Here is a 21,704-nt window from a genome sequence, read left to right as displayed (position 1 = left end):
ACAAAAACCCATCGCACTCTCCTCCCCGCGAACAGTCCCGGGATGAGGAGGTGTTTCTAATAAACCCTCTGTTCGTGTGGAGTTTGTTTCCTCCTTTCGTTCCACTGCCTGTCGAATTACCATCGCTCACCCGAGCCCCTGTTAGGACAAGAACCCACAGGAGTCAGCCCTGCCTGCGCTGCTCGCGGTCTGATCCTTGCCGACGTCTGTCGCGGTATCTGGGCTGGCCGGTGATAGAGCCGTCGGCTCTGAGTGAGCACCCCGACAATGATGCTCTGATCTCTTTTGCAGGAGTGGCTCCTCTAGCCACCATTTCCCTCCCACACAGAAGGGCACCGTCATGGCAGTGCCTCCTTTCTCCAGGCTGCTCCTCCAGTTCCCCTAGATCTTTTGCATGCTGCTGTCTTTCTTCAGCATGCTGGGAAAACTCTTCTGGTACAAGGAGGGAGTAACTTTCTGCTCTGCTTTGTGTTGGTGCTGCCTCACCTTGAGTCCTGTGTGCAGTTTTGGGTGCCACAATATTAAAAAGACACTAAGCTCTCATTAGAGAGCATCTTAAGGAGGGCAATGAAGGTGGTGCAGGGCCTTGAGGGGAAGCCCTGTGAGGACCAGCTGAGGTCACTTGCTCTGTTCAGCCTGGAGGAGACTGAGGGGAGAGCTCATCGCAGTTACAACTTCCTCGTGGCAGGAACCGAGGGAATGGCTGAGGCTGTGTCAGGGGGGATTCAGGTTGGATATCAGGAAAAGTTCTTCATCCATAGGGTGGCTGGGCACTGGAACAGGCTCCCCGTGGTAGGGGTCACAGCACCAAGCTCGAGAGAGTTCAAGGAAGATTTGAACAATGCTCCCAGACACATGGTGTGACACTTCGGGTACCCTGTGCAAGGCCAGGAGTTGGACCCGATGATCCTTACTGGGGCCTTTGAACCCAGGATGTGCTGTGCTACTGGAGCTTTCTGCAGCCACCGCCGATTCCCGCTCCCTTCCCACGGCCCCGCCAGGGCGGGGACTCGAACACGCGACCACGACAGAGCGAGGGCCCGCCCCGCCGTGCAGTGCGAGCGGAGGAGGTTTGTCCCTCGCGGGCCGCCGTGTGCCGGGTGCGCTTCGCTGCCGCGCTCGCCGCTTGCTCGTCTCGTCTCGTCCGCCGCCCGGCCCGGCCCGGCCGCTGCCCGCCATGAGCGACAAGGGCGAGCTGGACCTCACCGGCGCCAAGCAGAACACGGGCATGTGGCTGGTGAAGGTGAGGAGCCGCCGCCGCGGCCCCGGGCCCGGCCCAGCGCGGCCTGTGGCAGCCGGGCCCCTCCGTTCGTCCCCGCCCCGCCGTGCCCGGGGTGGGCGCCGTGGAGCCTGGATTGCCCGCGTCAGGCTCGCCCTGTGGCCCGGGACAGCCACGGTGCCTCTTCCCCTGCTCGGGGACGGCGCGGGGTTGCGCCTGGATGCCTGCTGAGTGAAGGAGACATCGCAGGGAAAGTTGGGCTACCGGGAATCTGTCACAGAGTGTTGAGGGGTTGGAACGAACCTTAAAGATCATTTAGTCCCAACCCCCCTTGCCGTGGGCAGGGACATCTCGCACTAGACCAGGTGACTCAAGGCCTTATCCGGCCTGTCGTTGAACATTTCCGGGAATGGGGCATCCACAGCTTTGGGCAACCTGTGCCAGTGTCTCACCCCCCTCACAGTAAAACATCTCTTCCTTGTCGTTGCTAGTGGTTTGTGATGAGCAACAAACATGCGGTATAACTTGTTTCCCCAAAACTTTGAGAGCTGGAAGAAGTTTTGAGTCTGCCCAGATTCACGTCTTCATTAAAAACTGTCCTCATCCGAGGAGGAAAGTGAACGCCAATGTCTTGTCATTACAGCTTGCTTTGGTGCTAGTAAAATACAGCTGTGAAAAGGTAGTGAGGACATCAAATCAAATCTCTTTGGTGAGGGGCCACTCCAGTCTGGTGCCACCACTAACAGGCTGGCACTGCTCTGTTCCCTGTGGCGAGTGTTTTACTGTCAAAGACATTTTGCTGCCAATACCAAGCAGAAAGAGGAACTTGAAGCTGATGGGGGAGCATGTGCCCTGCCTGCTTCGAGTCCCCTCTGGACGTGCTCCTCTTTTTCTAGACCTATATTTATTCTGCCTTGGGAGAATTGATTCCTTCCTCCCCTTCCTCCTTTAGGAATAGGTTCAGTCCATCAACTTGAAAGAACTTGTAGGGACAGGGTGGTACCCATATACTAGTCCTGGGTGGTGAGGGGAGTGTAACACCATCATACTTCAATTATGAAAACTTCTTACTGTGGCCCTTAGAAATGGTTGGGGATTTCAGACTTGCTTTGCTGTGTAGAATTTTTGGCAGGCAGGCTGTTGCATCTGGCTTCCTCTTCTGGACTGACACCTGAATGTGTGGTGTCACGAAGCCACAATGGACACTGTGCAAGTGCTCTACCTGTAGGAGCTTTTCCTGGGCACTGTCAATGAAAGCTGGCAGCAGAAAGCTTCAGAAGTAGATCATGACAGGCTGAGTGACAGGATGATAAAATGGCAGATGAAATCAGGACTTGAAAGATCTAATCTGGTGTGCATAGGGAAGAACAATCCTAATTATATGTATGCTGCAGTTGGGTTTCTGCTGGTTGTTGTCATTCAGGAGTGTTTTTTTCTGTACATGGGGATAACACCATAAGAACATGTCAAGTGAGCAGAGTCAGCATTGGACATGATTACAAAAGACACAGAAAACAAAAGAGAAAGTGTTATTGTACCATCCTGTTGCCTCTGTCCGGAATGCTCTGTGGAGCCGTGGTCTCACCCCCCCTGCTGTGGAAGGTGTACAGCAGACCTGGGAACAGTACAGAGGAGAGCACCAGGTCTGGTCTTGGCAACAAGGAATGATGGCTCTGGAGGGAACTCCTAAATAGGTTGTTACCTTTTAGGCTGGCAAGAGGCTTGATTTGGAAATCTGGTGGAGATCTGAAGCAATGAGTAATGTCATGGGTGGATAAGGAAGATGTGAATAGGCAAAGGTGAACAGGAAAGAATCAGTTCAAACGCAATTAGAGGTGCATCAGATTAATTCATTGGTGGGACTCAGCACAAGCAAAGGAGGTTTTGCACAATGTGTAGTTAAATTTTGGAACTTCTTGAATTAGAAGTTCTGAATGTCAAAACTTCCCAGAAGCTCAAACACATTCAAATTCAGGCCAGAAAATGTAATTGAGAGATTAAAAAGTAATATGCTGCCAAACCCCATGTCCGCTAAAACACCCTAGAAGTCAGAAGAGCATGCTGGGAAAATATATTTTCTTCATATGTCCCTCCTGAAGTAACTGCCATTGGCTGCATTTGGAGACAGGACACTGAACTTTCTTGTCCTTTAGTCTGATACAGTTTGATGTTTCCTGAAGTAAGGAATTTCCAGGCACATGTGTGCTTACAGTTGGTGCCACTCTGCTTAATGAGAGAACAGGACTGCCAGGAAAGCTGGAGTGTTACCCGTCCAAGTGAATGCTGATGTAGTCCTTCATGCGTGTGTTCTGAACTTACATCTGTCTTCTTGTATATTAATGATAGTAAAAAATATTGAAAAGATGTTAGCACTGATAGACCATAACATGGGGTATGCAAGATTTTATTGTTTGATTTCCTTGGACTTGAACTTGCAAACAACCACATCTGTTAGTAGGACTTCCAACTCAGAGGCAAGACAGTGCATAGTACCTGTACTTTTTATCTTCACTAGCTAGGACAACGAGGCTGAATTTATCCTTCCTTTGAGGGAGAGAGCACTCACTTCTGATGGAATAAAAAACCTGGCTTATTTGATTTCCTTTTATCATGCACTGTGCTAGCACAGGAAGTATTCCAGAGAGACTACTTAACAGGCAATAAAAAAATGCGGTGATGAGTATTTTAGAAGCATGAGCATGAGTAAAAGGAGGCACGATAAAGTGACTTGCTTTAGTACAAATCCAGAAAGCAACTGGATTTTTATTTCTGTGTTTTCAGTGAAAGCTAAGGTGGAGAAAAGGTAAGATTATTTTATGTACTTGTGGTAATGTGAAGCTCATTTAGTGTTAGTCATTAGAATGTTAATTTCTTGTTCACTGAGTGTGATGGTCAGATTTTTTTGTTTAATCTGCTTCATTGTTCTATAGCTAGAAAGATGATATCGTTAATTATTTTTTGTATGTTCAAAGAAAAATTAAAACATAGAATCTGACATCAGCCTTAGTTTCTGTTGTATGCACTGCGTATGGATTGCTATATAGAGAAAGAGCTAATTTAATTTTTTTTGCAGAAAAGTGGAAGTAGTGTGTTGCAGATAAGGGCTGCTTGTGTGTTTTCTTCTAAAGAGGGGGTAGGAAGCTGTGCCCAGCTGAAAGGTGAGTGGAGCAGGGGCCCTTGTGTCCTACACTGCCTGCAGTGTGCCTCATGTACTGCAGCCTGGGCGGTGGTGTGATATGAGTAGCAAGAGATCAGCACTGGGAAGAGGTCTTGAAGTGATGCTCCTCAGTACGTCAGATTTGTTCAAGTGATGAAACTGTATTTTTTTCTTTTTTGGAGAGAAGAATGTTCTTACCTACAAATCCCAGAATAAAGGCCACTTGTCCTGAAAGGCTACGATCAGTAGCCTTTCAGCTGGGCGGGTTCTCAGTCCACAGGCTACTCTTTCTGTGGGTATGTATTGTTCAAAATCCTGCTGTGGGATCTGTGAAAATTCTGCCCTGTAAAAAACAGATTGCTCTTGTTTTCTGTGTGTTCTTTTGAGGATTGTTAAGACTTTGAAACCTGACTCTTTACCACAACTATTATGTTAAAAGAAAGGTGCATAATGAGATGTCTACGACATTTAAGACTTTATTTAGTCTTTCCCGATTTTTGACGTCATTAGCATGTGGGTTTGTGAGTAGCACCTGGTTTTATCTGAAGTACCTTTGGATAGCTGGAAGTAATCCTTTGATTACAGCCCTTCATAACCCTTTGTCTCTCTCTGCATAGCCCTTGACTGCAGGCAGGCCAGCAGAAAGATGACTAAATGCACTCTTTGAGACTTTCCCATGCAGTGGGAAGGAGTATGATTGATCTGCAGCCTCTTAATCTGACTCAATTCCCAGTCTGAATGTATTATATAGCAAGTCAGAGATTTTAACCATGAGAGCCCTTCAGTCCTTGTCCACTCATACTGAATGTACATCTACCTTATTAGCTGGCAGTATAAATAGAGATTAGGTGCAAGTATGTAATAATATTGCTGTTGAGACAGCTGGAGCATGTCATAGCATTTATATTGACTTTAGAAAGAAAACTGTATCTGATCTGGTGTGGAATCTGCTGTAGAAAGTTATCACTTTGAAAACTGAAAACATATATGTCAATAGATTGTGCCAATTCATGGTTTTCTGTTGTGCTTTTGTCATATTTTTGGCCAAAGTTGTCTGAACTTTATGGGAACCTGGACTGCCATTTAGTTTGTCTGAGCAGCTGGAGGCATCTGGATTTTGTAGTTATTCCACATATACTTCATGGGGTGCTGTGAGTCTAAAGGGAGGTGCTAACTAAGCACCAGTTCCAAGATACCTTCTGGAGTTCTTGAAGAACTGATAAATGCAAAGTTAGTGTTAATTTAATTTGAGCTTTAGGAAGTTAGGAGGTTGTTCTTTGTCAGCAAGTTATTGGAACAGGCTCTTTTTCTCCCCAGCTTAGGTTAGTTTTATTCTGTGTAAGACAAAAAATAGGATTCAAAATGCTTATTTATCGCTTGAAACAGGAAATGCCCCAGGCATAGCTTAGTGCATTTCTCTTTCTTACTGGCTGTGCCTCACACCATTTTTCCACGTGAGCACAGATGTTTTCAGTAGCTGTGGACTGTGTGAGCCAGGACAAACTTTGCTGTGCCAGTAAAGAACATGGCTGTAAAGTTCTGAGGAGTGTGCTGCTTGCCAGAGGCCTTTATTGTCCATTTTGAGCCCAGGTCACCCGATGCTGCAGATAGCACAGCCTTTACAACTGAAAGAATTGGTGTGTAGGTGAGGAAACAGCACTGCAGCAGCTTTTAGTCCTCACTTTATGCAGGTCTTGTTCTTGTCCCTGGACTAATCACTACTTTTTGTATCTGTTCTGGAAAATGGGTTGGGGAACTGCTTTGGTTTTTCCACCTGCTAAACACAAAATCAATACAGCTAAAACATAGAAGTCACTCACTCCCTCTAGCTAGATCAGTCTTCTCTTTTCATGTACTGACCAGCTGCACAAAGACTTTGCCCAGTGCAGCAAAGAAATGGGAATGTGTGACAGCAGACAGATTTGCCTGAGGTGGTTCTGCTGTTGGAGGAGTGGCAGTAGGCTGTGGTCTGCTGTTCAAAGTGTCTGAGGTTCCCAGACTCTAAGCCTTCCCTTCATAGCAGAAATTGCCTAAGTTTTCATTACTGTGATTGGTTGGTTGATTTTTTCCCCCCAGAGATGATAATTTCTAATGAATATTTAAAAGTATAATTTTACCCGATAAAATATTGAGACTCCTTAGTTTAAGAGTTTGATGCTGATCTTCTTCTGCCTTTTATGATTGGATAGTAGTATTTGAGATTGAAGTTACTAAGATTTTTCTCTCATTTGAGGCTCTACATTGCTGTTATTTTTGTACTACATTATTCTCTTTGCTCTCTAACAGAATATATATACATATATATATGTATGTATATGTGCATGTATGTGTATATGTATGTAACATCTGGAGAAGTGGGCTTGCATGAGTTTCATAAAGTTCAACAAGGCCAAGCACAAGATCCTGCATTTGGGTTCAAGTAGCCTCCAGTATGAATGCAAGATGAGGGAGGAGAGGACTGAGAGCAGCTCTGAGGGCAAGGACTTGGGGGTGCTGGTACATGAGGGGCTGGACATGACCTGGCAATGTGCACTTGCAGCCCAGAAAGGCAATTCTGTCCAGGGCTGCAACAAAAGCAGCATGGGCAGCATGTTAAGGGAGGGGATTCTGCCCCTCTGCTCTGCTCTGGTGAGACCCCCCCGCTGTGTCCTGCTCAGGTCCCCAGCATAGGAAGGATGCAGATTTGCTGCAGCAGGTGCAAAGGAGGCCACAAAGATGATCAGAGAGCTGGAGCACCTCTTCTGTGAAGACAGATCAAGAGAGCTGGGTCTGCTGAGCCTGGAGAGAAAAAGGCTCTGGGGAGACCTTACAGGTGCCTTCCAGTGCCTCAAGGGGGCTGATGAAAAGGAAAGATGGGGACAGACTTTTAGTAGGGCCTATAGCAGTTGGACAAGGAGTAGTTGTTTTAAGTGAAAGGAGGGTGGATTTAGACTAGTTGTAAGGAAGAAGTGTTTTATGGTGAGGGTGGTGAGGCACTGGCACAGGTTGCCCAGACAAGTCGTGGATGTGGCATCCCTGGAAGCATTCAAGGTTGGGCAGGATGGAGCCCTGAGCAAACTGACCTGGTTGCAGATGTTCTTGCTCATTGCAGGGGGTTTGGACTAGCTGTCCCTTAAGGCCCCTGCCAACCAAAACCATCTGTGGCTCTCTATTGTCTACTGTATTTAGCTTATACTTTATTCTGGTCAGGTTAAAAGCATTTAAAGTATTTACACATACACTATTTGTATAGAATTTGAAAATCTACTTTTCTTGAAATCTGTTGTCTTTTCTTAGGTCCCCAAATACCTGTCACAACAGTGGAGTAAAGCTTCAGGAAGAGGTGAAGTGGGAAAACTAAGGATTGTCAAGTAAGCCTTTACTCTACATTTACTGGTTGCATTTTTTAGAAGTTATCTGCATAAAATAAGTGTGTTGCACCTGTTCTATGACACAGTCCTATTTCTTGCCAACAGTGTGCATATTTCTCTGATCCATGAACAGCATTTGTATCACAGTAGTGGTTAGGAATATAAACTGTACAAAATTATACTGGGGAGTCACTCTGTCTGTTACATGTGGTTTGATTTCCTATGTTTAAGGAAACCTAACTGTGGAATTTGCTTTTATTTACATGTTTTATTTTGCTGCTTCTGTTCTCACATGCTGACTTTTCCCATTTACTCTTGGGCATCAGCATAAGAAAGAATTGAACAGCTCGGGAGTGAAGATGAATAACAGAACTAGAATTTGAATTTGTTTTTTTATCAGGAAAGCTAAACTTGAGGAATTAGGTTATGGAAACATTGTTAAATACTTTTAATATTTATATATTTATTAAATATTAAATATTTTCTTTTTCAGAAATCAAGGAAGAACGGAAGTAAGTAATTGCTAAAGTTTATGTTTTGAATTCTAAAAACTGTTTAGAATGTGCTGGTTTCTAATGTCACGGAATTTTTGTAATACCTCTGGCAAAGCACTGTACCACAGAATGAGGAGGAGAGAGTTCTGTTAGTAGCTCTGCCCATAGATGGCTGTGGGACTTGCATCACGTCTCTCTGTTCCCTCACTTTGATTACCTTCTCTTCAAACATTTTGAGATGTGTTAGTACAAAAGGCTAAGGAGGATGCACAGGAAAAGCACACGGTGCTGTTGTGAAGTATCCCTCTTCAAGTTCCTGGCTGTAGCCTGTGTCTAGGGATTCTGGTTATCCAGTCACCCCTTCCTTAGCTTCTGTATTGAGCATACAATGTGAACATGGCAAAGGAGCTGTGTTTAAACCTCCTCTGGGCTGTATGCAGTTCAGGAGTCCCAGGCTAGTAACACTGGCTGTGGTACTTCAGCGCTTTTTCTGAGCTCACCTGGCTGTGCAAAACATTTTTCAGCACTCATACTGAGCAATGGCTGAAGACCTATTATGCTGTATATTTTAATAAGTAAAAATCAAATTGTTCTCTGACTTCAGGAGGAAGTAATTTACAACTTTTTGAAAGCTGAGTAAATTTTTTGAAGTACATGAAAGCTTTGAATTATGTATTTCAACAAGAGATCAGTGTGGAAGGACTCTTATATCACCCTTTATTTTTGAAATAGAAATGTGCTATACTGCTTGTGTTTTCTCTCTTTTTGTTTCCCCATAAGTTGTGAAACAGTATAATTGAGTCTGTGTAGTAACACTGTGGCAATTGTGACTGCTAGGTGTCATTTACTTTGAATGAAGAGCTTGCAAGCATCAATGATATCGGAGGAAAGCCGGCTTCAGTCAGTGCACCAAGGGAACATCCATTTCTTCTGCAAAGTGTGGGAGGACAGACCTTAACAGTGTTCACAGAAACTTCAGTAGGTAAGTTAGCATTAAGGTTGTTATGACTCCAGCATGTCAATGCTTTCAATAAACTCAGTGGTGTGAAAGACAGAAGACTCAGAAGTCAGATTTTGGCTGTTTTGTTGTTTTCTGCACTGTTATAATTTTTTTGTGTCTGTCTGTGTACTTGGTGTGATCGAGCAACTGATTTAAGTTCTCTGGGGTTACCATGCACATTTCAGCTCTGAGTCTGCTGGAGAGAGCAGAGGGAACGTGGAATGCAGTACAGTGCAGTACATTGTGTACATTCTCCTTTAGGGTTTGGACTGAAAAAACGTGGGTTTGTGTTCCCATGGTTTTCTGTATGAACTAGTATTTAGTTTTTTCTCCTTGAATTGGCCTCTACTGTGAGTATAATTTTATAAGAATGCTGATTTTCCCTCTGTCCATTTTTTTTATTTAATCAATTTAAAATCTTGCATTTCCTAGCAACTAGAAAAAGTTTTATTAGGACCATAGATTTACTGAGTAGAAGTTATTATATTAACTGGAAGCAAAGGATAGTTAGTTATGTGAGAAATTATTGGGATGAAGCACTGAATAACCATAGACCCTGTCAAAATTGTTTTTGTTTGAGATTAGCAAGCACAACATGCAGTGAATGAGTTTTTCTAAAACTGATTTAAGTGCAAAATGGCTAAAATCTTTTGCTGTTGCATTTAAATTGGTACAGTGACACTACAATCAAAAATATACTTTATTGTGCTTTTCTTGCTTAACTGGTTTTTGCTTTTAAAAATGAACGTGACACAAATACTCCAAATTCCAGTCAGATTCTTTACAGGCATCATGTTTCTGAAGTTACACTCATGTACTTAAATGTGTAGGCCTGTTTTGAGCTCCATGTCCATTTTCAACAAATTTCAAAGTGAATTATGGCTAGTGGGAAAACAGGTGTCTGAAGAGTGGACTGTACAGATGTCCCAGCTGAAAGAAAGGCTGCTACTGTATTGGATGGCAGAAAATTCCCATGGGAAACCCCACTATGTTGACCATGGAAAAACACTCTATAAAAACTTAAATATCTTTGCATATCAGTCAATCTACAGTAAGGCAGTAATAGGAAATTGAAATTCATTCATTCCTAGGTTTACAAACCAGTATTAGTCTTCATATTTTAATTAATACTTTTTTTTCTGAAAAGCATCTTGTTCCTTTTCTTTTTTTAAACTGTACCATGTAACACAAGCAATATGTCAGTTTGAACCATGGGCCAAAGATTAGGCTGTTCTGGAACTGCACATGTCATCTAGAAGGGTGCAATTGAGTAATTAGGCAAATGAGATATGGATAAAAAAGTGCTTCATGCACTATTGCTCTCAGTCAATACCCTTATTGAGGACTGACTTAAATCAACCAGAGCAAATGGCGTAAAGCAGTTGGGTTTGTTTGTACAGGGTGGGGTTTTTTTGATTGTGTGTTTGTGATTTGTTCTCCCTCCACCCTTTTTTTTGAGCACATTGAGTGTCCTAAGATCTATTTTCTGTGTAGTTCTTTAACCCTGGGATCCTTACATTGTAGTGACTGTCTTTTTGATGGTTTTTCTGAAATATGCTGTGGTCTTGGAAAATGCTGTAGGCAGTTTTTATATTCTGGATAATTCAGTACTTCACATTGACTCATCAGGTCATTTAGAGCAAGCAAAAAAGATCAAATTTGACAAATAATTTAATATTTTCTGCATGATGTAATTACTAGTCTTCTGAATGGATTTTCTGTGGGTTTTGTTTTGCTTTGTCTTAACTGAACTTCTCCTGTTGTAGTGTTGGAAGAAATCCTTTAGTTCTTTCACTGTAAATGTCTGCATCTCTGGTGGTCCCATATCTGTTAATGGACAGCAGTAGGCTCTTCTAAGAGCCTGCAATTTATCGTGTCCAAAATGTTATGAATTGCAGTTTCTTGCTCTTCTGCAGTGTGTATCTGAGCTAATAGGAAGCTTGGTAAAGTAGCTCCCATCCCAGATCCTGTTAAAAGTCTGGCCTGTGCTGGCTTTCACACGTGATGCGTCTTCTCTTTGGATTAACTCTGGGATTTCTCCCATTTCTGTTCTTTTCCTTTTTCTGTATTTTGAAATAGCCCTAGTGGATAATACTGAGTACTCTGAAGGTGGTAGTTGTGAGATATCTCCCTAGTTCCTCTGCAAGGCTGTTGCACATGTGGACCTTGCGTTGTCTTCATCGCTGGGCAGATCGCTGAGGCCTGTGGTGGCGTTCCTGAGCAGGGGTATAGCAAAGCTGGTGGGCAGCATGGCTTCCGTCATGTCTGCAGAGGGATCCAAAGCACACTTGTCTCTTGCCGTCTAGATCTTGCTGTCTAGGCTGCTTTTGGTATTATTTCTGCATTAAATATGAACTACATTCTGTTCCATAAACATCACCATATGTACATCAACAGTTGCTATGCAACAATGCTATTTGTGCTTCCAGTCATTTCATCTTATCTTTGTCATCAGCTATCATAGCTGTGGTTTTTTGGCGGGTGAAAAGCAGAAGATTTTGCATATATTTTAATGTGTCTTATTGAACAAAATGAATTCTTCTTATGTGCACATAGCTAGAAACTATCTGGGGGCAATTCAGAGGCCTGATACATAGGGTATATTTGGTTAAAATTGTTTTCTGAACTTCCCACTGGCAGACACCCTAGCACAAGATAATGCTGTAATTGAACAGTTTCTTTCTTGGTTGAAGGAATGGGAAGACACTTTTGCTAAACCTTTAACTGCAAACTTTTTCTGATTATGCTTGTACATTACTTCCCTTACTGCCTTAATTGCCCGATGCTTGATGTTTCTGCCAGCATGTAGTTTAGGTTTACTGCATCTTAATATAAATAAAATTGCAGCTTTGTTAGAGATAATAATAAAAGTTTCTTATTGGGCTGGTTTTTGGAAAAATGTATTGCTAATAGGACTTGTGAAAACACAGAACTTGGCAGGCAATTGCGTCCCAGACTGTAAAGGACTGATGGGTGGAGGAGAAGATTTTACACTGTAGACACAAATAAAGTATAAGATATTTCTGTAAAGTTGGATGAGATGATTCATTTTATTTAAATTTTGAATATATCTTCACAACTCCCCCTTCATAAGTGGGATAGCCATAATGTCTATTTTTGCATCTTTAAACTCTTTCATGCTCTTTCCATCTTACTGAAAGTAAAAACTGTTCAGAGAATTCCATTGACGGAACACATAGCAGAGCTTTGCTTCTGAGCAGCATCCATGCATGGATTGTCTCACTGTTTCATGCTTCACAGAACATTGCTGGTTTTTAAGATTTTGTTTTTCTTCAGTATCCTGAGCCTTCTCTCCTTTAGAAATTCAGTTTATGACACTCAATTATTTCTGTGTTCTTGTTCAACAATACACATAACTCTGCCTATATACCCAAAACCAGCTCTTTTATTCCCACATTCCTTGAAAATTCTCCCATTGTTTTGAACTGTAGGGTTTTTTCCTTTATACATCTTCTCATATATGAAAGGACCTTTTCTGAGTTTGTACTGAATCACACCTACCATACAACATATAATGTGCAATTGTATTACAATGAAAAAGAATATTCAGAGGTTTTTATTCTGTATTTTGTATATATGTGTTTTTAAATATCAACTATATATCCAACCATTAAAGAAATGTGAAGGGAGCAAATCCTAATAAAAACCTTTCATTAAAGCAGTTACTTCTTTAATTACACTTAATTATTCTCAGTAAAATACAGTGTGCTCAGAATCTTGATGCCATGTAATACTATTTCCAGTTCTATTAGATAAATTCCTCATCAATTTCCTTTATTTAGGAAATAAACATCCTCACTCTTCTGCCATCCTAGTGCAGATGTGTCTGATGAGGAATTTTGACGTGTACCTGTCTACATGAACTGGTACTACCAGTACTTTCCAATTGTTTCTGTTCACTTAACCACATATTACAGTCTCCAGAAGGTTTTGGGATCTAACCTAAGGCTTCTTTGTTCTGTTATGTACTTCAGTATTTTCTGGACTGTTAGCAGAAGCAGAAAACTGATCAGCAGCCTCTTGATCAACAGAAATAAAAGCAACAGCAGCCTTTCAAATCTATGGCATTTATACAAATTTCCAAATATTTTTGAGAATCATAAAGATGAAACCCTTGGTCAGAGAATTTCTGGCTCAAGCTAGTTTAATTACAGACATCATTTTGATGGCTCAAAATTTTGTGTGTATGAATTGAGACATACAGTCCATTTAGAAAACACTTGCAGTTGCTTACATCATACCCCTTCTCCATCTCAAAAGAATGGAAATTATATTTATTTAATTACTTCATATGCTTGTTGGAGGGTTAAAAAAGTACTGTAGAGCAGGGTCAGCTGGCTGGCAGAGATAAGCTAATTTTATTTTCATTTCTGTTACTTAAAACTATAGACTGTTAATTCCTGTACAAATTTAAACAATTGAGGATATAACACACAAAATATATGTATGGTCTGTTGGAATGGGCCAAATGTGATGGGAATAGTCTTATTGCAGACTTCATTGATTTAAAATACCTTTTGTTTTCAGTCTCACTGATGTGCATGTAAAAAGCCAACATGCTACCACCCACTGCCACAATGACACCAAAAAACCCTCTAACAAAAAACTCCAACTAACCAACCCCAGTCTGATGTTTTTCAACTCTTGCATGTTGTAGAAGAGGCTGAGCAGCTGTAGTTTGCATTAATGAAATACATTAAGTAGATATAGTACAACTTCCTATGCCTTCTTCATTATATTAATGCTGAGAAGATTTTTAAAGCAGAACTTGTGACCTAATCGTAGCAAAACTGAGCTGTCTAATGGTGAAGAAAAATGTCACATTTTTTCAAGACTTGAATTTTGTCTGTTTTTTTGTCTCTGCTGCTGAGGGCAGATATAAACACCCAGTTTCCCTGTAGACATGAGGTACATTTATTGCTATTTCAATCAGAGATGCTCTTAGCCATATTCAAGTGTGATGTCTTTGGCAGTAGTTTCGGTGAGGTAGCTCTGGTCTTCCATTGAAACTGATTTGAAATTGACCGGCTTAAAGTCCAGTTGTATCTCATTTCTCACTGCAGACAGGTGTTGGTATCTTTGTATGTTTGTATCTCTCTGCCTCTTGTGTGTGTACAGAATGTTTACTTTGTTAAGCTACAATTGAGTTAGGGTATTGGTTGGGCATATGTTTTATGTCATGCTGTAAATGTGCCAAATATGCACAAAAAATGACATCAACAGGAAAGTACTTGGTTTTCTGCAAACAGGCTGTCCTGGATGTATGTCTGAAAGTTGGCAGGGATCTTTACTCACTTTGTGAATGCTCCTGGCTGGGAAGGGACCATAGAATGATTGTGTCTCACAGAGGAAGCAGGTGCCTTCAGCTGCTAAGACTAATGACAGGCACGTGGTGCAGAGAAGGAAGGAGCTGTAAGGTACTGGTTTTGTTTGTATTTAGTCCTCAGCCTCTCAAGCCATCTCAATGAGAAAAGAGAGACAGGAACCTTCAAAGGTAGCAAGAATCAGTGGCAAGAAAAAGGTTTTCTAAAATGTTTCGTGTTTTCAGTTCTTTTAATACCCAGCCTGTAAATGGCAGAAATTATCAACCTAACTGAACTCGAAAATTACTTTGAGCTAGAGCAGTAATTCACTCTTACCTGTAAGTAAATAGCCTGTAATGACAGCTGTAACTTGCCTGAGTTGAAAGCAAAGGACAAGTATGTTTTACTGTTTCTAACTGTGTTTCAGGGAAGTGAAAAATGTTCTTTTTGTTCTCTGCATCAGAGGATGCATAAAAGGGAGAAATATAGGAGGAACAGTCAAATATAATACTGACAAACTAATGGAGGGGTTTAATCTTTTAGGATTTGGCAGGGGTTACAACTCAGGTTACCACAATACTTCTACTGGCAGCCATTTCTTGAAATGAAGGATTGGAATTTCTTGCAGAAAGCTGTTTCTGAATCTACTGCCATTCACCAGAGTGATAATTTTTTTATCACTTTGCAACACTGTGTGTCTTTTTCGTACATACTTATGATTCTGTGCTACGTGGAACAGGAGATGTTTCTGATTAAATGTATTGTACTTGACAAGTACACATATCTGACAAAAAAACCACCAGTGGATTATAGTACCATTTGAGGACAAATAATCAGAGAGGAAAAATCTTGAAGAAATAAATTCTTCCATGACTTGTAGAAAGGGTAGAGAAGAGGTTGATGAAGGTCAAAAATTTACCTAAATCTAATTAAGAACATTCTTTTGCAGAACCCTGATTATTTTTGTAATATACAAAAATATTTGTTTGTCGAGACTGACCAGTGAGATAAATTAATAATGTACATTGCTTGAGCATAATCCTACTACTGATTTTCTAGAAATGTATAACTTTTTTCTTGCAGAGTTCAGAGGTGCAATAGAGTTCTCTCATTTAACAGTTTCTTTTATCATTCTTTACTTTGCAACCCAGTTTTTAGATGTAATTCAAACAATCAACACAGAAACATTATAATTACTTTTCTGGGTTTTTTTTTCCAGAAAACCAATCAGAAGAAAAATCAGAAAGTGGCAGTGCTGGTGAGTACAAATGCTTTCTTTGAAGCATCTTAAGTAATAAGTAACTTAAGAAGTTACTTATTACTGCAGAGTAATTTTATGTTTTGCTTCTTCAAAAATTGGTAGATGTTTAAAAAAGTGTGGTTTTTGTTATATTTTGTAGAATATCATAACATTAAAAAATAACTTCATTAACTGCTTATCTGCTGTGCCCAAAAGTTTAATTTATTTATATTTTTAATTTTAAAAAAGGGGAATAAAATTATGAGAGAGAGGTTTAGAAACGTAATGTTCTTTGCAATGTTGTTTTAGATTTTTTATTTATTTCTCAACCTTTTTTTTTGTTTCGACTTATTGTTTAAATAAATTTAGTTTAGTTTGAATTCTTTTCTTTTGGTTGAAAAGTTTGTAACACATTTCCATATCTTTTGTTATTTGCTTCCAGTTGTATAAACTAAACAGTCATAAAAAAGGTCCATAAAAAGTAGGATTATCTCTGATGCAGGTGGATGAAATAGTGCTGGGACCAGAGTGGCACTTGTTAAGTGTTAGTGGCACAGATAGGTAACGGCTCATGTGAAAGATGTGAGAGAGTTTCAAAATCCTAATTTTCTTAAAAGCATTTCTTAAATATGTGGAATGCTAGTGGGTGTTTAAAGTATCTTCTTGAAAGTACTTTTTGGACACTTAAACATGGAGACATCTGCTTTTTCTAATATCTGATTTCTTTGAATTGCATTTCAGCATCAAATATTGTCAAAAGTGTATCATTTTTGTCTGGCTAGAAGTAGGGTTTGGGTTTTGTCTTCTGTAGCAGGGAATTCTTTGTAAAATAGAGATTCCTTCTATTACACTGGCCTAAGCATGTCAGAAGACTGGTGTTGGTTGTGTTATAGTCTGCAGACTTGCACTGAAGCCAAGGTGTGTTTTATAGCTCACAGTTCTTCTCAGTTGGTTGGTAAAACCTGTTTACTCTGATTCTGTGTGAATTGTGGTGCAGTTTTAAGATAAGAAGGTCTCCTTTCTAGAGATTGGTATTTTTTACCGCTTGAAAACTGAGATTAACTGCTGTGTAGTGTCTCGTGTAAATCAGATGTTGAGACTTTAACTGCTAAAATGAATCAGAATTTTGATACTTCCATTTAGTTGTTTTTTTAGTTGTAAGGGTGCACTCTTGTTTTTGCTTGGCTTTTGTAGTTTATTTTGTTTTGGTTTGTGTTTGAATGGTTGAATTGTCTGCTCTTCACTCTTGGTGCCTCTTCCTTGTCCTGTGAATGTTGTGTAAGATGGCCACGTGTTTAGTTGTTTGTATTTTGTTTTGGCCAGAAGAATGAATTATTGTATGGTGTGAGCTGTTTAAATATGCTGACAAGATGAGTTCTAAACCCATTTGATGGAATCAAACTGGTTATGGTTATCAAACTTCACTCTCTGAGTGAAGGTAGTTGGTTACCCTGGGGCATATAAAGGAGGATTCTCAGCCATCAGTTACACTATTTGCTTGTTCAGTTTTTTCTCAGAATCATTGTGGAACTCAGATGACCTTTTCCAAACTACCTCTCAAGTAATTCAGGTTATTTAGTATGCAATTTTTCTGTTAATCTACTGTTTCTTGGCCTACATCAAGTACTTTTGAGGCAAAGATGATGTCTTTTATGTATTTATTTAGCATGTTAGCATAACAATATCCTTTTGGGTATTACTGTAATAAAAATATATATTACTGTAAATAAAAATATGTAAGGTTTATTCATAGTAAGTAAAGAAAGTAAATGAGATAGGACATTTGGAAACCATTTGATTTCCATCCTTAAAAGATTTTTACATTGGTAAGGTGCTATCGAACTTTAGATTTTTTTTCATAAATCCTTAGTATTATGTATGACATTTTTAACCACATTTATTGTTGGAATGGTTCTAAACCACCTAGAAAAACCATGGTAGTGTTGGTGCTCTACACGATGCTGTATGAGAGAGGCTGTGAGGGATACTGGATCAGCCCAAAGGTCACCCAGCTGGTGTCCTGTCCTCAGTGGTGGTCAGCAGCAGATACCTTGAGATGAGTGTAAGAACAGTGTAAAAGCACAATGGTACCTCCCCAAGATACTTCTCATAGCATCGCAGAACAGTTTGGTTTGAAAGGCGCCTTTAAAGCTCACCTGGTCCAACACCCCTGCAATGAGCAGGGCCATCTTCAACTAAAACAGGCCCCTGTCCAACCTAAACTTGAATGTTGCCAGAGATGAGCATCTGCCTCCTCTCTGGGCAACCTGTTCCAGCTTCTTCCAGCCTTTAATGATTCACAGCTCTGAGAGTTCCAGAACCACAAGTGATGGTGTTTTACTTAACAGGAACTCCTGGATTTTTCTTCTGTGAAGTGTCCCTTTTGGTTGAGCCTTTGTAAAATCTTTAGAATCCATAATATCTCAAATGATGTTTGCAGTCAAAATATTCAGGAATCAAGGCATATGTGAGACAAATTTCCTTAAACTAAATCTGAGTTACTTTTGCATTTTATAATTTTAGATCAGTTTTTCCATAGAGAAATCCTATTTGTTTAGACCCTGTGATAAACAGTGCTTGGTGATTCAACTAGTGTTGTTTAGTGCCTGAAGGCTGGTTTATGCTAAAAGTGAAAGGAGCACAGCAAATGACACAGTAAGCTGAAGGAAAAGAGGAATGAGGATTGGCTTTGCTTGGTCCTATATGAGGATGAGCAAGCGATTTAAATCCAAATATGTGTAAATGGCTCTTGTTTGTTTATGGCATTGCTTGCACCTACCTGGAAGTGCTGTCAGTGGTGACAGAAGCTGTGAAAACCAAGCATTTGTGCCAGTATAAAGTGTTACCTGCTCCCCCCCAATAAAAATATGCAGAAGCTGCTGCTCTGAGCCTGTGTAGTCTGCTGGGAATGATACAGTAAAGAAATGCGTTCTCATGTAAGAGCAAATGCAATTCGGTGCTGTCCTTGTGGAAGTGCATATATGGAAGCTGCATGGGCAGCACTTGAGTGTATAATGTTGCCCAAGCTTTGAGTATGTAGACAGAAAATATAGGGTGAAATTAGTATTAAAATTGTACCAGTTGTGAGTGTATGAGTGTGACTGCAGACACAAATATACAACACTCAAACTGTTTGTAGATACCACTTCCTCAATTTCTTGATATTGTAGTAAAAAAAGGATTCACATGTTGATTATACATATGTTGGATTATTTGAAATTCATTGTAAACATGATGATAACCATTGAACTCCATGTGATAAAATCAGCAATTTTTGGTAAAGACAGAGACTTCTTATGGTATAACATGGGATGGTATAAAGTTGCTAAATGCACATTTGATTTTATCCTCTTTCAAGCAGTTAACATAAATTATTGTTAGCAAACTCTCTTCACAGAGAGTACGTAGACAAAACAAATCCTTTTCCAGATGGAGACTAGTGATAACTGTTACAACTTTTCTGGCCCAAAAGCATAAACAATGGTGGACTGAAGAGAGAGAACAAGAAGGAAGGGACATCATAATCTGAAGCTCTGATTGGATAATTAACCCAAATACGCAAATGGACCAAAATTTATAAAAGTGTGAGACCTTGTGAGTGGTCCTCCATTTTGTGACCATTTTGGGTCCACGTTGGGTGTAGCCCTGGCCAAGCTCTTGTACTGCCCAAGGTGCATCCTTAAATGCCTTTGAATAAATTCCTACTTTATCCTCTAGCTCTGTCCAGTCTCTGTTCCAGGTCAGCCTTCCCAAGGCATCAGTAGAAGTACTGAACTAAATGGAAGTGTGCTTTTGGCTTGTTCCAGAGTTATTTGTTTTCCTTATGACTCTTGAAGAATTCCAGGAATCTTAGCCATCTTGGCATTGCAGATCATAACTTCACAAATCGTGTTTGTCTTCTGTGAAGTATTTTGCTAATTATTGCAGTTCACCCACCTACTACCATGATCACATTTGATGGATTCAAACTTTTGGAATATTGCAAATTCAGAGCCTTGAATGGTGGATCAAAGGGGCAGAGGAAAATCAAGTGTTTTCTGTCTTGGCCAGTACAAGACTGACATGTAACAGATGTAAGACTTGCAGGAGTCAGTTTCAAAGTAAATAAAATGAGGTGGTTGTGCACTCAGAATGTAATTGAATTCCTTGACAGAAGATGTGGACATAAAGGTGGTATTTGCTAAAGGCTGACACAACCTTAGAGGATACCAAAGGGATATGAAAGATTGTAGAATGATAGAATAGTTTGGGTTGCCTTAAAGACTTAAAAGATCATCTGGTTCCAATCCCCCTGCCATGGGCAGGGACACCCTCCACTAGATCAGGTTGCTCAGGGCTCCATCCAGCCTGGCCTGGAACACTGCCAGGGACAAGGCATCCTCAACTTTTCTGTGCAGCCTGTTCCAGTGTCTCACTATCCTCACAATAAAGAATTTTTTCCTAATCTATAATGTAAATCTGCCCTTTTTCTCTTTTGAGAAGCCTTTGTTCCTTGTCCTGTCATGACATTCTCTTGTCAAAAGCTTCTCTTCTGTAGCCCCCTTTAGGTACTGGAAGGTGCTCTAAGGTCACCCTGGAGCCTTCTTTTCTCCTGGCTGAACAACCCTAATCCCTCAGCCTGTGCTCATAGGAGAGGTGCTCCAGCCCTCTGATCACCTTTGTGGCCCTTTTCTGGATCTGTAGGAAGGACTGTGTCCTTCTTCTGCTGGAGACCCCAAAGGTGGAAGCAGTATTCTGCATGGGGTTTCAAGAGAGTGGAGAGGGGCAGAAATGCCTCCCTTGACCTACTCTTTTCAAAAGATGTCACTCCTCCTTTGATGCAGCTCAGGATACAATTGACTTTCTGGGCTGTGAGCTCACATTTCTGAGTTATGTTGAGCTTCTCATCTGCCAAAATTCCCCTAAAGGGACTAAGATCGAGGGGACATCTGATTTGAGAGACTCCAAGCCAGGTGGACACTGGGATGCAGACCCAGTAGGAGAATCATGCATGTCTGCACTGTCCTTGGGTTTCTTCATAGATGTCCACATGTGACCGCTTTACTGGAGTTGTGATGCTGAGCAAAGCAGACCTTTAGGCTAATCCAATGCTGTTACACTCAGACTTTATTTCCATCCTTCTCCCGCCTGCCTTTTTTTTTCCCCGGTTCTGTACTGTTGTTACACAGCTTCCACCAGGGATATTTACTTAAAAGGTTCTTCTTTTTAACCACGGTCATATCTTTTTTGGGGGAAAGCAAATAAAGCAAAAGCGAGATCGACTCTTCCAAGACTGTGTGTAGTAATTTATCTTTGCCTTTGGTAACTGCAGCTGCAACAACACTAGAGGCAGTAGTGCAGTTGGAGGACCTGAGCTTTCTGTATGCTTGAGTATAGCAAAGCTAGAAACAGTCTAGCAAAGCTCATTTTGTGCTCTTGCTGAGCTGTCAGGGTTTTCCAACCCCAGCATCTTGCCAATAGCAGTGGTGATGCAGGAGCAGTGTGTAGCTGTGCTACAGCATGTTGTCCTACTCATGCAGGTTGTCTGAGGGAACTCTGTGGGCAAACCCAGAAATCATAATGTTGGCATGGCAGAAGAGTTACAGAAGTGGACTTTTATCATTGTATGGGAAGGCATAACATAGCCTACATGTTATATTTCTGTCCTTTGGGAAAGAACTTTATTTGCTGTTCCTTTTAAAAAATGTGTTGGAAGTGTCACAAGACCTGGCAGTGCTGCAGGCCTTAGATAATGTTAGTATTGATAAGACTTCTAACCTCAAGAGTACCTTTTCCTCTCTTTAGCTGATTCTTATCAACCTGGCTGGCAGGACCTTTAATTTGTCTCCTCTGAGATTACCAGTTTCTGCTCTGAGAAAATGTACTGCTTTATCCCTAGTACTTGCCAAAGGCCTTATTTAAGTAATAGAGAAGCAATAAA

At 40.9% G+C, this 21,704-nt stretch overlaps 1 protein-coding gene across 1 annotated transcript in view; it reads left to right on the top strand.

Moving 5' to 3' along the window:
- Positions 1-1,052: 1,052 nt before the first annotated feature.
- Positions 1,053-21,704, top strand: part of GTF2F2 (general transcription factor IIF subunit 2) — a 79,136-nt gene continuing 58,484 nt past the window's right edge. Inside the window, exons 1-5 of the mRNA XM_063392133.1 lie at positions 1,053-1,243; positions 7,653-7,726; positions 8,220-8,238; positions 9,058-9,202; positions 15,764-15,802. Coding sequence (XP_063248203.1) covers positions 1,178-1,243; positions 7,653-7,726; positions 8,220-8,238; positions 9,058-9,202; positions 15,764-15,802 — 343 coding nt within the window. The 5' untranslated portion in view covers positions 1,053-1,177. The remainder of the gene's footprint in view (positions 1,244-7,652; positions 7,727-8,219; positions 8,239-9,057; positions 9,203-15,763; positions 15,803-21,704) is intronic.

Source organism: Prinia subflava, chromosome 3 (genome assembly GCF_021018805.1).
Source record: "Prinia subflava isolate CZ2003 ecotype Zambia chromosome 3, Cam_Psub_1.2, whole genome shotgun sequence".
Taxonomy (NCBI): domain Eukaryota; kingdom Metazoa; phylum Chordata; class Aves; order Passeriformes; family Cisticolidae; genus Prinia; species Prinia subflava.
This window is presented reverse-complemented; position numbering and strand designations above follow the sequence as displayed.